Here is a 13,538-nt window from a genome sequence, read left to right on the forward strand (position 1 = left end):
CAAAGAGACACTGAGTTTGAAGGTAGGCCTTGAAATACATCCACAGGTACACCTCCAATTGACTCAAATTATCCTATCAGAAGCTTCTAAAGCCATGACATCATTTTCTGGAATTTTCCTAGCTGTTTAAAGGCACAGTCAACTTAGTGTATGTAAACTTCTGACCCACTGGAATTGTGATACAGTGAATTATAAGTGAAATAATCTGTCTGTAAACAATTGTTGTAAAAATTACTTGTGTCATGCACAAAGTAGATGTCCTAACCGACTTGCCAAAAAGATAGTTTGTTAACAAGACATTTGTGGAGTGGTTGAAAAAATAGTTTTAAAGACTCCAACCTAAGTGTATGTAAACTTCCGACTTCAACTGTACATGAAGTCATTTTGGTAAACAGTAGCTGAATATAAGGTCTGGATAAAGCTAAAATTTAAAACATGAGGCAGAAATATTTGCCTAATTATATCAGTATAATGAATGACGGCACACTTTAGAGCCTACATTCAAAACAGGATGATTTAGGTAAAGATTGAGAAGAATACATTTTTTTGGAAAGCTTTTTTCAAAAATAAAATACATTGTAATAGAGGCTAAGAATTTGTACACAATAGGTGCAGAAAACAAAAAAAGTGTCTCAGTGATGCTTGCTAGGACAAGCTTTATAAAAAGCAGCTTTTGCATTTTGTGGAATACAATTACAAATTCTTTGTCCTAGTTAATTGTGACTGAATTGGGAGGATTTTGCAGTAAACTGTATTTGTTACTTAAGAAAAAAGCAATGAAATATCACATTTTAATGTAGAGTGAGTAATCCAAAAAGTTCTGAAATTGAAGCCTCTGAGGTTTTGAACTTCCAAAAAGGAATGTCTTAAAATTCTCATGCTTTCACTTAGAGCTGTATCCTGACTTGATATGTGGACATTCAGTAACTTCACCATATTTTACCAATACAAATTTAGAATATAAAAATTAGAATTAAACAATTTACCAAAGAAAAAAAAGTAGACAAAAGACAGGAAAAAGCAACAAAGATTGTCTAAAATGTGTGACTATTCAACTCAGTGTAGTCAATGGTTTAGACTTCTGAGGTGTCAATAGTTCATAACAGGGGTCACAATACAGTGTACATAACTTTGTAACATTAATCCTATTGTCTTAAATACCAAGCATATAACACTGTAAATGGCACAACATTCTACAAAAACAAAAAAGTTCTTAAAAAAAGTAAACCTTTCTGCTAATTAGGCGAGACATGTTTGTCATCACTGGCATTTGCTCTATGAAAGGAAGTACATAGAGGGAAAATATTTCAGTAACACAGTAATAGTTTTTTCTGTAAGTAGGTAAAACTAAGTAATAACTAAGTAAAGTAACCTTTATCAAAAGCATTACAGTGTATGTAACTATTAAAGAAAATTCAGTAGCACTCATTAAAAGTAGTCTCAGAAATATGATATCATACACAGCGGGGCGACTCCCTGCTTAAAGCATACAATGATACTTGACAGTAAAGGTAATAGCAGAATTTGTGTATGCTGTGTAGAACACACATTGTATTTGTTATGAAGCGATATGCCACGGTGACACAAACTATTAAATTGAGGGTGGTCTGTTTTTTTGACAAGCTGATACTGTTTGTTATGTCATCATAGTACTATTTAAGGTAACATATTTCATAACAGTTAGCCTACATTGATTGTAAAAGTGTCATGATATGTTATATATATTTGGCCTTGCTTTGGACAGTATTTGTCATACAAACTATTTGTCTCCTGCGGGGGCAAACCACAGCCATAACGATTAATTATTCAGTAAAACATAAATGTCATAAATGATCACATATAAATTGGAATTAACAGGTTAACTCGAGCCCTTGTTACAATCTGTACTGATAGTTTGGTTTGTGGATGTGTTAAGTTAGTACACAGTGTATTACTAGCACTTTGATCCGTCAACGGGCAGTGTAACATTTTAACAAAATAAATACATACATAAAAATCAGCCAGCAAATTCATTGCCATGTAGCTAGGTACCTTGCTTATATTACCTTCAAATAATTAAAACAATTCAAGCAAGAAATCAGTAAATCTACAAACTGTAACAAAAATTGAACCACCTGTACCTAATGGAATCATATTTTCTTTCTGTTGACAAACAATGACAGATCACAAGTGTAGAACGGATGTCATTCAGACGTGTTCGACTTGAGTACACAATACAATGATTAAAAGTGTAAACATTTTGTGGACACCAATAGAATATTAAACATGTTGCTAAATTATGATTGCACTTCATCTTTCTGTCTGTGTAAAGCCATACAAGTAAAGCGAGAATAACTTGACCAATGGTTTATACACATTTGCGTATGACAATGTATGGGCCTACATTTAATGCAAATTAAGGTCATACAATGCACTTGATCCTAAAAACAAAACGATAGTCATCACGAGTCATTGAAAAATCTAAAATAACAAACCCAAAAGCAATGACTTCAGAGTTGATATGCTGGACAATGGTAGCTCTTTGAATGAATTCACTTTGGTGTAAATATTGGGGAGGCTTCAATAGCAGTGTTTTAGTTTGCCTCCACTCAATTACATTCTGCGCCTGCACGATGCCCAGACATTCAATTTCATCAAAATTGACCAGAGAATACAGTGTTCATATATTTTTTTGTTTTCACTGAAGGTCACAAAATTGGAATTTCGTGTCACATTGTTTTTGGATGTGTGTTTGGAAATGCATGCCTTGAGTAAAAATTCAGTAGTACCTACCCTCATAAGAGTACCTTTAAATAATATATTTTTGTCAACAGATACTGTAGGTCCAAACCATCCTAATGCCAAAAAGCTCACATCAGTCAGACAGGCAATAACAGTGTGTTCATACCTGCATATCAGTATATCAACACAATCCTGTATTGCATACAGTATGAGCAGTGGAAGGCTGATTGGCAGAGTGTGGAGTTTGTGTCATAATCCTGCATCTTGGTCTGAAGTGTAAACACAGTCATTAATGCTCTGCAGTCCTCAACCACTTGACCACTGCCAACAGCACACGACTGCCTCTGGTAAACATATACTTGCCTACATTCACAATATAAGAGCATCTGGGTTGAATACCGCATCAAGTGGCCATATTTGTTATGGCTATATGTTGCTTCACACTTCCATGTCAGACCTATTAATATTGCAAACCCTATTCAATTGACCCTTCACTAAGCCCGGCCCCAGAATTTGGGGCAACCAATCACAGCACTCCAATGGAAAGGAGGATACCTAATCAGTTGTACAACTGAAATGTGTCTTCCACATTTAACCCAACCCCTCTGAATCAGCTAGAAAGTGTTGTCGAGTCAGACCCCTCGGACAAGCTCACGTTTTAAACGCATGGAAGCCATTGAGGGCATTGCAAAAACTGAATTTATCCAAAAACAGAGTTTAAATGGCTAAATAATTGAACAGTGCACCAGGAGCACTTGCTTCTGTGATTCCTGAAATGCAGAGCCTGTTGGAGTACTTTTCGAATCTGAAAAACTACTTTTGTTACATTGTCTGCTAGCTCAGCTGGTTATTAGTACATCACTGGGACCGTGCTCCCACACATCCAGGACATATACTGGAAACGGTGCCTGAGGAAGGCCTGCAGCATCATCAAGGACCCCACACACCCCAGCGGTTCACTCCCTTACCGTCGGGCAGACGGTATCGGAGCATGATGTCTGATACCAACAGGCTCAGAGACTATTTCTATATAGAAGCCAAAAGAATGCTGAACACTTGAACTGACCACCTGCATTGACTCTCCGCACCTTAGCACCCATGCACTCACGCGCACAACCCTAGACCATGCCCTTTTTGTTTTTTAACACAATTGTTTGGATACGTTTTAACACTTAGGCCATATACATTTTATTAAATGTTTAACGGATTACATTTTGGGGGGATAATTGAGGCGTGCAATCAAATACAAAATAAAAAAGTAGACCCTTATTAAAATACTATAGCAACCGTAGCCCAATAATTACATTTTACATTTAAGTCATTTAGCAGACGCTCTTATCCAGAGCGACTTACAAATTGGTGCATTCAACTTAGGATAGCCAGTGTCCTAATCATGAGATGACCTAATCATGAGATTTTTGCCTCTTGGAGAGGCTAAAAGAGGCATAGTTCAATCATAATCAGAGAGGAAGTTGTTTCTCTCTTTACTGGAAGCTCGAGGACATTCTTTTTTCAAATCTAATCGTGCAATTTTTCAGTACAACTGATGTGAGCGGTGAAGAGGTACACCCTTTAAATATTTAATCAAATCTAGATGGCCTTATCAGTGTTAAAACGCAAATCTAGCTTGATGGTGGTTCCATGTGCACACAATCGCTCCAGAAGCTGTCTGGGATTTTCATATGTTATTTTACATTTTAGTCATTTAGCAGACGCTCTTATCCAGAGTGCATACATTTTTTCATACTGGCACCCCGTGGGAATCGAACCCACAACCCTGGCGTTGCAAGCTGCATGCTCTACCAACTGAGCTACGCCTACGTTATGTGTGTGAAAGTGCACAGGTCCATGGCATACACTATTAAAGGCCTTGGGAAACGGTCAGGCATGGCATAACCCCACTAGTTTGTTCCTCATCATCTCATAATCAACGGAAAATGAGGTCATCACAGTGCTAGCTAATTTGTATTCCACTGGTTTCTGCTAAGGTGTTCTCATGAATTTGTGAGATACATGATGTAATTTCACATTATTTCAATTCACCTGAGGAAGGAATGCCATACAAACAACAGAGCAGGAGGTATCAAATTAAAAAGGATGAGTGGATCAATATAGAGCAACTGATTCAGAGATTAGCCTACCTATCACAATGGGACAGCCATGGGGTTAGTTATAATGCAAGTAAAATTTCTTATTTATGTCGTCGGATGTACTATTCTGCTGGGGAAACCGGTGTAAACTCAAATCACAGCATACAAAACCTATAAAAACGTATAAACTGCATCAATGCAGTTTCAGTAAAGAAATCAAAACGACCGATTTGGCATTGGTCAATCCCCCTTCTCTTAATTTTATGTTCCATACCCACAATACATTACAAAAATGGCTAGGATGGGATATTACTGTTACAAGACACTATTTTTTGGACCCTAGTCTACCTTGACTCTACTTCTTTTTGGAGATTTTCCCCGCTTTCCTGTTGGGCTCGTAGGGTGTCCGTAGGATGCTCGGCGAATCCTCCATAACACGGACCAGCAGGTTATCAATGTAGTCTTCCAGTTCACGGATATGCGCGTCCTTCTTTTTCACCACATCCTTCTGCTTGATGAGCTCGCGCACCACCTCATCAAAAGACAAGTTGCTATAGGAGGCCACGCTCGGCTGCTTTGTCTCCTGCGGGGGCAAACCACAGCCATAACGTTGAGTTTCAACAATGATAGCACCATTTACAAATACCTCAGTAAAAGCGTATTACTCCAAATTTTGTCTTGAGATACGAGACAATTAACGATAATTGTTCTCAATGAGTATTATAGCTATATGGTATAAATAGAAAAATCAAGAAAAAGGTAAATCAGTGCTAAAGATTATCTAAAGCACGATGGAAGGTAGGCTAGGCCAGGGAATCCCACATATTATGGCAGATAGACTAATTGCCTAATTAAAGGTGTTTGAATAATGTCACAAACTATGTCATTACTGCATGTGTTTATCTCTTATACCCTTGCTGGCAATCAAGACTAATTGAGCGTCTGTGATAAGATGTCACTCCACAGGTTTGTTGGCACTGTCAATGCCATTGCATTTCATTTCAGGTGTTTGATCTGTTCAAGTCAATAGTATTAATCAGAAAATTATAGATGCTCGATCAATCAGGAATCCTGTGGGAGGGAATCTGATTTGATGTTTTAAGTATCAGTTCTGGAAAATAAAAGTGTTAACTCCCATTCCCTATTTAAATCTTAAACCACATATACTCCTCCCAAACCAGCAACGACTGAGACCTTGACCAGCTGGTAGAAAAGAGCATCACATTAAGATTAAACTCCTTAGATAACAGTAATAAAGATTAAAACTGGTTGTTTTTTTTCCCAGGGGAAACGACAGGATGTATATTTCTGGAACAAAAGATCAGACTAACGAACACAAAAACAAAGATGCAACCAAACTATTTGTTTAGTTTTTTCTTTAGAGGAGAAATGGTCTGTGTAGACTGTTCCGATCTCATTACGGGGGGACAAGAGGAGCTGTAATCATTTTTAAATGAGGCACCACGTTATCGCTTCAACAATGGACATCCTCCCCCAGGCAGAAACAGCGGCAAAGCCATCAACCTGTTTAAAATACTTCACTTATCAGTCTCCTCTCCTCCCTGTTCCCAAATCAAGCTGAGATCGCTGTGCGGTGTCTACGACGTGAAGAAGACCAAGTGCCGGACCATATTTACCTGTATACTGTATCTCTTCCTAGTTTGAGAAACAAAGATAAACTAGAATGTGAGGCTCCCAACAAATCAAGACTAAGGCGGGGATCACACTAAGCATGCCTGCACCTTTATTTCCATAGTTTTCAATGGTGTGGACATGCTAGGAGTTCTGCGTTCCTCCATCGCTGGTAAGCTTCAAGTTGTTTTGTCATAGTGTTCTGGGCAGCCAAAGTTGAAAGTAGCTCAGCAATGTGCCTCTTGTTTTCAGTCAGAGAAAAAAAGGTGGTGTGTTTAGGAGTTTAGCGACTGCTTACTTGGGAACTGAATATGCTTTTGGAAACAAACCAGGGAAAATATACTAAGAAATAGGCCTTTTGCACTTCCAGTCATAAGGACAACCAATTTCGCAGAGATTTTCCTAACATGAATCAAGTTACAAGCTCAGTTTAACTATACTGTATGAGCAATGGTGTCCATTTCACACAGCAAAGAGCGCCAGACATAATATAAAGCTACACAGCCAGAAGCTGTAGTGGCTGGTGACAGAGGCCTATAAATGACCATCAACTAACTAAGTGATGACCATTTTTCTGCGATCGGTAGTGAGAAGGAGATAAGGAGAACACACTTGGCATTCTCCAGTTGTCTCATTACTACTTCTAATGAGCTCTGCTTTGAGAATGTAAAAGCTCTGTTCTTTGAACTCTCACTATCCTCCCCTCCTCCCTCACTGGTTTATTAGCTAGGGCCTGAAAGCAGAGGAAATGGAACTAATTTCTGCTAGACTGCAGTAGAGTGTATGGAGGGGCACATGTGGCTAAGACAACTGCTCAACACCCACAGCGAGAGGTGAGGAAAGCCATTATCAGCATCCCTGTTTCTCATTTCAACATCACTTTGGACATGGCTCTCTTACCATGGTAAACTAATTCAGCAGTGTAATTGCCAGCAACTACTAGAATGATGCACCAGCAGAGCATATTTTGTGCCTTACATTTTTTGGGGGAGGGGGTGACAAAACTAAGGTGGCAAATGACCTCCCTCATCAATCCAATGACAATTTCATACATATTTATCCTTACATAGTGCTCCAATTATGGTACCAGCACGATATAATAGTACTTTACCTGACCTTAGAGAGACCGAAACTTCACACAGTTTTAATTGATGAGCCGATCAGAGATGGTTGTTGTTTTCAGCTGTTAATTAGTTAAATTACACTCATCGTGAAGTGTCAAAGACAGAAGAGACAGCAGCTCAGAGATCATCATCACCAAGTACAATGTCAAATGAGATCAGGGAGAGCTACTCAATTAAAAGTTGGTGGTGTTCTGAAACTAGGCCTATGCTTTTTGACGTTCTCTCTCCATTTATTTTTTCCCATGTTCTTTATGAAAGGGTTATACATATCAATGTAAAACTTATTTGAGATGAAATCATTAAAAGTGTGTAAGGTGTGAGCTCTTACATTTTTCTTGCCATGTTTCTCTCTCGCCTTTCGGATGTCTTCATTACTGGTGGGCTTTTTATCACTGCAAAACATCCAAGAATACTGAATTACAAAAAACATTAAAAAAAAAAAACTAAAATCACGTTTACCTGAAGGTTATATTACTAATAACTTTCCCACCGCCAAGCGTCACCTCTGGAGGAAAAGTACAGAGAGATCCTTGATTAAAACCTGCTCCAGAGCGCTCAGGACCTCAGACTGGGGTGAAGGTTCACCTTCCAGCAGGACAACGACCCTAAGCACACAGCCAAGACAACGCAGGAGTGGCTTCAGGACAAGTCTCGGAATGTCCTTGAGTGGCCCAGCCAGAGCCTGGACTTAAACCCAATCGAACATCTCTGGAGAGACCTGAAAATAGCTGTGCAGCGACGCTCCCCATCCAACCTGACAGAGCCTGAGAGGATCTGCAGAGAAGAATGGGAGAAACTCCCCAAATACAGGTGCGCCAATCTTGTAGCGTCATACCCAAGAAGACTCGAGGCAGTAATCCCTGCCAAAGGTGCTTCAACAAAGTACTGAGTAAAGGGTCTGAATACTTATGTAAATGTAATATTTCCGTTTTTATAAAAACTGTTTTTGCTTTGTCATTATGGGTTATTGTGTGTAGATTGATGAGGGGGAAAAAACAAATTAATCAATTTTAGAGTAAGGCTGTAACGTAACAAAATGTGGAAAAAGTCAAGGGGTCTGAATACTTTCTGAATATATATATATATATATATATACACACATATATAAATACACACACACACACATATACATATATATATATATATATACATATATATATATATATATATATATATATATATATATATATATATATATATATATATATATATATATATATATATATATATATATATATATATATATATATATATATATATATATATATATATATATATATATATATACATATACACACACACACACACAGTGGGGAGAACAAGTATTTGATACACTGCCGATTTTGCAGGTTTTCCTACTTACAAAGCATGTAGAGGTCTGTAATTTTTATCATAGGTACACTTCAACTGTGAGAGACGGAATCTAAAACAAAAATCCAGAAAATCACATTGTATGATTTTTAAGTAATTCAATTGCATTTTATTGCATGACATAAGTATTTGATCACCTACCAACCAGTAAGAATTCCAGCTCTCACAGACCTGTTAGTTTTTCTTTAAGAAACCCTCCTGTTCTCCACTCATTACCTGTATTAATTGCACCTGTTTGAACTCGTTACCTGTATAAAAGACACCTGTCCACACACTCAATCAAACAGACTCCAACCTCTCCACAATGGCCAAGACCAGAGAGCTGTGTAAGGACATTAGGGATAAAATTGTAGACCTGCACAAGGCTGGGATGGGCTACAGGACAATAGGCAAGCAGCTTGGTGAGAAGGCAACAACTGTTGGCGCAATTATTAGAAAATGGAAGAAGTTCAAGATGACGGTCAATCACCCTCGGTCTGGGGCTCCATGCAAGATCTCACCTCGTGGGGCATCAATGATCATGAGGAAGGTGAGGGATCAGCCCAGAACTACACGGCAGGACCTGGTCAATGACCTGAAGAGAGCTGGGACCACAGTCTCAAAGAAAACTATTAGTAACACACTACGCCGTCATGGATTAAAATCCTGCAGCGCACGCAAGGTCCCCCTGCTCAAGCCAGCGCATGTCCAGGCCCGTCTGAAGTTTGCCAAGGACCATCTGGATGATCCAGAGGAGGAATGGGAGAAGGTCATGTGGTCTGATGAGACAAAAATATAGCTTTTTGGTCTAAACTCCACTCGCCGTGTTTGGAGGAAGAAGAAGGATGAGTACAACCCCAAGAACACCATCCCAACCGTGAAGCATGGGAGGTGGAAACATCATTCTTTGGGGATGCTTTTCTGCAAAGGGGACAGGACGACTGCACCGTATTGAGGGGAGGATGGATGGGGCCATGTATCGCGAGATCTTGGCCAACAACCACCTTCCCTCATTTAGAGCATTGAAGATGGGTCGTGGCTGGGTCTTCCAGCATGACAACGACCCGAAACACACAGCCAGGGCAACTAAGGAGTGGCTCTGTAAGAAGCATCTCAAGATCCTGGAGTGGCCTAGCCAGTCTCCAGACCAGAACCCAATAGAAAATCTTTGGAGGGAGCTGAAAGTCCGTATTGCCCAGCGACAGCCCCGAAACCTGAAGGATCTGGAGAAGGTCTGTATGGAGGAGTGGGCCAAAATCCCTGCTGCAGTGTGTGCAAACCTGGTCAAGACCTACAGGAAACGTATGATCTCTGTAATTGCAAACAAAGGTTTCTGTACCAAATATTAAGTTATGCTTTTCTGATGTATCAAATACTTACGTCATGCAATAAAATGCAAATGAATTACTTAAAAATCATACAATGTGATTTTCTGGATTTTTGCATGCTTTGTAAGTAGGAAAACCTATATATTATATTCAGTGGGGAAAACAAGTATTTAGTCAGCCACCAATTGTGCAAGTTCTCTCATTTAAAAAGATGAGGCCTGTAATTTTCATCATAGGTACACGTCAACTATGACAGACAAAAAAATCCTGAAAATCACATTGTAGGATTTTTAATGAATTTATTTGCAAATTATGGTGGAAAAGAAGTATTTGGTCACCTACAAACAAGCAAGATTTCTGGCTCTCACAGACCTGTAACTTCTTCTTTAAGAGGCTCCTCTGTCCTCCACTCGTTACCTTTATTAATGGCACCTGTTTGAACTTGTTATCAGTATAAAAGACACCTGTCCACAACCTCAAACAGTCACACTCCAAACTCCACTATGGCCAAGACCAAAGAGCTGTCAAAGGACACCAGAAACAAAATTGTAGACCTGCACCAGGCTGAGAAGACTGAATCTGCAATAGGTAAGCAGCTTGGTTTGAAGAAATCAACTGTGGGAGCAATTATTAGGAAATGCAAGACATACAAGACCACTGATAATCTCCCTCGATCTGGGGCTCACGCAAGTTCTCACCCCGTGGGGTCAAAATGATCACAAGAACGGTGAGCAAAAATCCCAGAACCACACGGGGGGACCTAGTGAATGACCTGCAGAGAGCTGGGACCAAAGTAACAAAGCCTACCATCAGTAACACACTACGCCGCCAGGGACTCAAATCCTGCAGTGCCAGACGTGTCCCCCTGCTTAAGCCAGTACATGTCCAGGCCCGTCTGAAGTTTGCTAGAGTGCATTTGGATGATCCAGAAGAGGATTGGGAGAATGTCATATGGTCAGATGAAACCAAAATATAACTTTTTGGTAAAAACTCAACTCGTCGTGTTTGGAGGACAAAGAATGCTGAGTTGCATCCAATGAACACCATACCTACTGTGAAGCATGGGGGTGGAAACATCATGCTTTGGGGCTGTTTTTCTGCAAAGGGACCAGGACGACTGATCCGTGTAAAGGAAATAATTAATGGGGCCATGTATCGTGAGATTTTGAGTGAAAACCTCCTTCCATCAGCAAGGGCATTGAAGATGAAACGTGGCTGGGTCTTTCAGCATGACAATGATCCCAAACACACCGCCCGGGCAACGAAGGAGTGGCTTCGTAAGAAGCATTTCAAGGTCCTGGAGTGGCCTAGCCAGTCTCCAGATCTCAACCCCATAGAAAATCTTTGGAGGGAGTTGAAAGTCCGTGTTGCCCAGCGACAGCCCCAAAACATCACTGCTCTAGAGGAGATCTGCATGGAGGAATGGGCCAAAATACCAGCAACAGTGTGTGAAAACCTTATGAAGACTTACAGAAAACGTTTGACCTGTGTCATTGCCAACAAAGGGTATATAACAAAGTATTGAGAAACTTTTGTTATTGACCAAATACTTATTTTCCACCATAATTTGCAAATAAATTCATTAAAAATCCTACAATGTGATTTTCTGGATTTATTTCTTCTCATTTTGTCTGTCATAGTTGACGTGTACCTATGATGAAAATTACAGGCCTCATCTTTTTAAGTGGGAGAACTTGCACAATTGGTGGCTGACTAAATACTTTTTTTCCCCCACTGTGTGTGTGTGTGTGTGTGTGTGTGTGTGTGTGTGTGTACATACATACACACACTACCGTTCAAAAGTTTGGGGTTACTTAGAAATTAACTTGTTTTTGAAAGAAAAGCAATTTTTTTGTACATTAAAATAACATCAAATTGATCCGAAATACAGTGTAGACATTGTTAATGTTGTAAATGTCTATTGTAGCTGTAAACGGCTGATTTTTTTTATGGAATATCTACATAGGCGAACAGAGGCCCATTATCAGCAACCATCAGTCCTGTGTTCCAATGGCACGTTGTGTTTGTTAATCCAAGTTTATCATTTCAAATGGCTAATTGATCATTAGAAAACCCTTTTGCAAACTATTGTGCTGATTAAAGAAGCAATAAAACTGGCTTTCTTGAGACTAGTTGAGTATCTGGAGCATCAGCAATTGTGGGTTCGATTACAGGCTCAAAATGGCCAGAAACAAATAACTTTCTTCTGAAACTCGTCAATCTATTCTTGTTCCGAGAAATGTAGGCTATTCCATGTGAGAAATTGCCAAGAAACTGAAGATCTCGTACAACGCTGTGTACTACTCCCTTCATAGAACAGCGCAAACTGTCTCTAACCAGAATAGAAAGAGGAGTGGGAGGCCCTGGTGCACAACTGAGCAAGAGGACAAATATATTAGTGTCTAGTTTGAGAAAGAGACGCCTCACAGGTCCTCAACTGGCAGCTTCATTAAATAGTACCCGCAAAACACCAGTCTCAACGTCAACAGTGTAGAGGCGACTCCGGGATGCTGACCTTCTAGGCAGAGTTGCAAAGAAAAAGCCATATCTCAGACTGGCCAATAAAAATAAAATATTTAGATTGGGCAAAAGAACACAGACACTGGAGAGATGAAGATTGGAAAAAAGTGATATGGACAGACGAATCGAAGTTTGAAGTGTTCGGATCACAAAGAATAACATTTGTGAGACGCAGACCAAATGAAAAGATGCTGGAGGAGCCCCCCGTGTATCTCAGTTGGTAGAGCATGACGCTTGCAACGCCAGGGTTGTGGGTTCGATTCCCACAGGGGGCCAGTATGAAAATGTATGCACTCACTAACTGTAAGTCGCTCTGGATAAGAGCGTCTGCTAAATGACTAAAAATGTAAAAATGCCATCTGTCAAGCATGGTGGAGGCAATGTGATGGTCTGGGGGTGCTTTGGTGGTGGTAAAGTGGGAGATTTGTACAGGGTAAAAGGAATCTTGAAGAAGGAAGGCTATCACTCCATTTTGCAACGCCATGCCATACCCAGTGGATGACGCTTGATTGGAGGCAATTTCCTCCTACAACAGGACAATGACCCAAAGCACAGCTCCAAACTATGCAATCACTATTTAGGGAAGAAGCAGTCAGCTGGTATTCTGTCTATAATGGAGTGGACAGCACAGTCAGCGGATCTCAACCCTATTGAGCTGTTGTGGGAGCAGCTTGACCGTATGGTACGTAAGAAGTGCCCATCAAGCCAATCCAACAAGTGGGTGGTGCTTCAGGAAGCATGGGGTGAAATCTCTTGAGATTACCTCAACAAAT

General features: G+C 39.9%; 1 protein-coding gene across 1 annotated transcript in view; it reads right to left on the bottom strand.

Annotated features, from left to right (window-relative positions):
- Positions 1–4,420: 4,420 nt before the first annotated feature.
- LOC311150560 (rab11 family-interacting protein 2-like) overlaps positions 4,421–13,538 on the bottom strand; it is a 28,884-nt gene continuing 19,766 nt past the window's right edge. The window contains exons 5-6 of the mRNA XM_084188038.1: positions 7,896–7,959; positions 4,421–5,394 (exon numbers count right to left, since the gene is read on the bottom strand). Coding sequence (XP_084044164.1) covers positions 5,167–5,394; positions 7,896–7,959 — 292 coding nt within the window. The 3' untranslated portion in view covers positions 4,421–5,166. The remainder of the gene's footprint in view (positions 5,395–7,895; positions 7,960–13,538) is intronic.

The sequence above is a fragment of the Coregonus lavaretus genome, assembly GCF_964263955.1.
Source record: "Coregonus lavaretus genome assembly, chromosome: 1".
Classification (NCBI taxonomy): Eukaryota; Metazoa; Chordata; class Actinopteri; order Salmoniformes; family Salmonidae; genus Coregonus; species Coregonus lavaretus.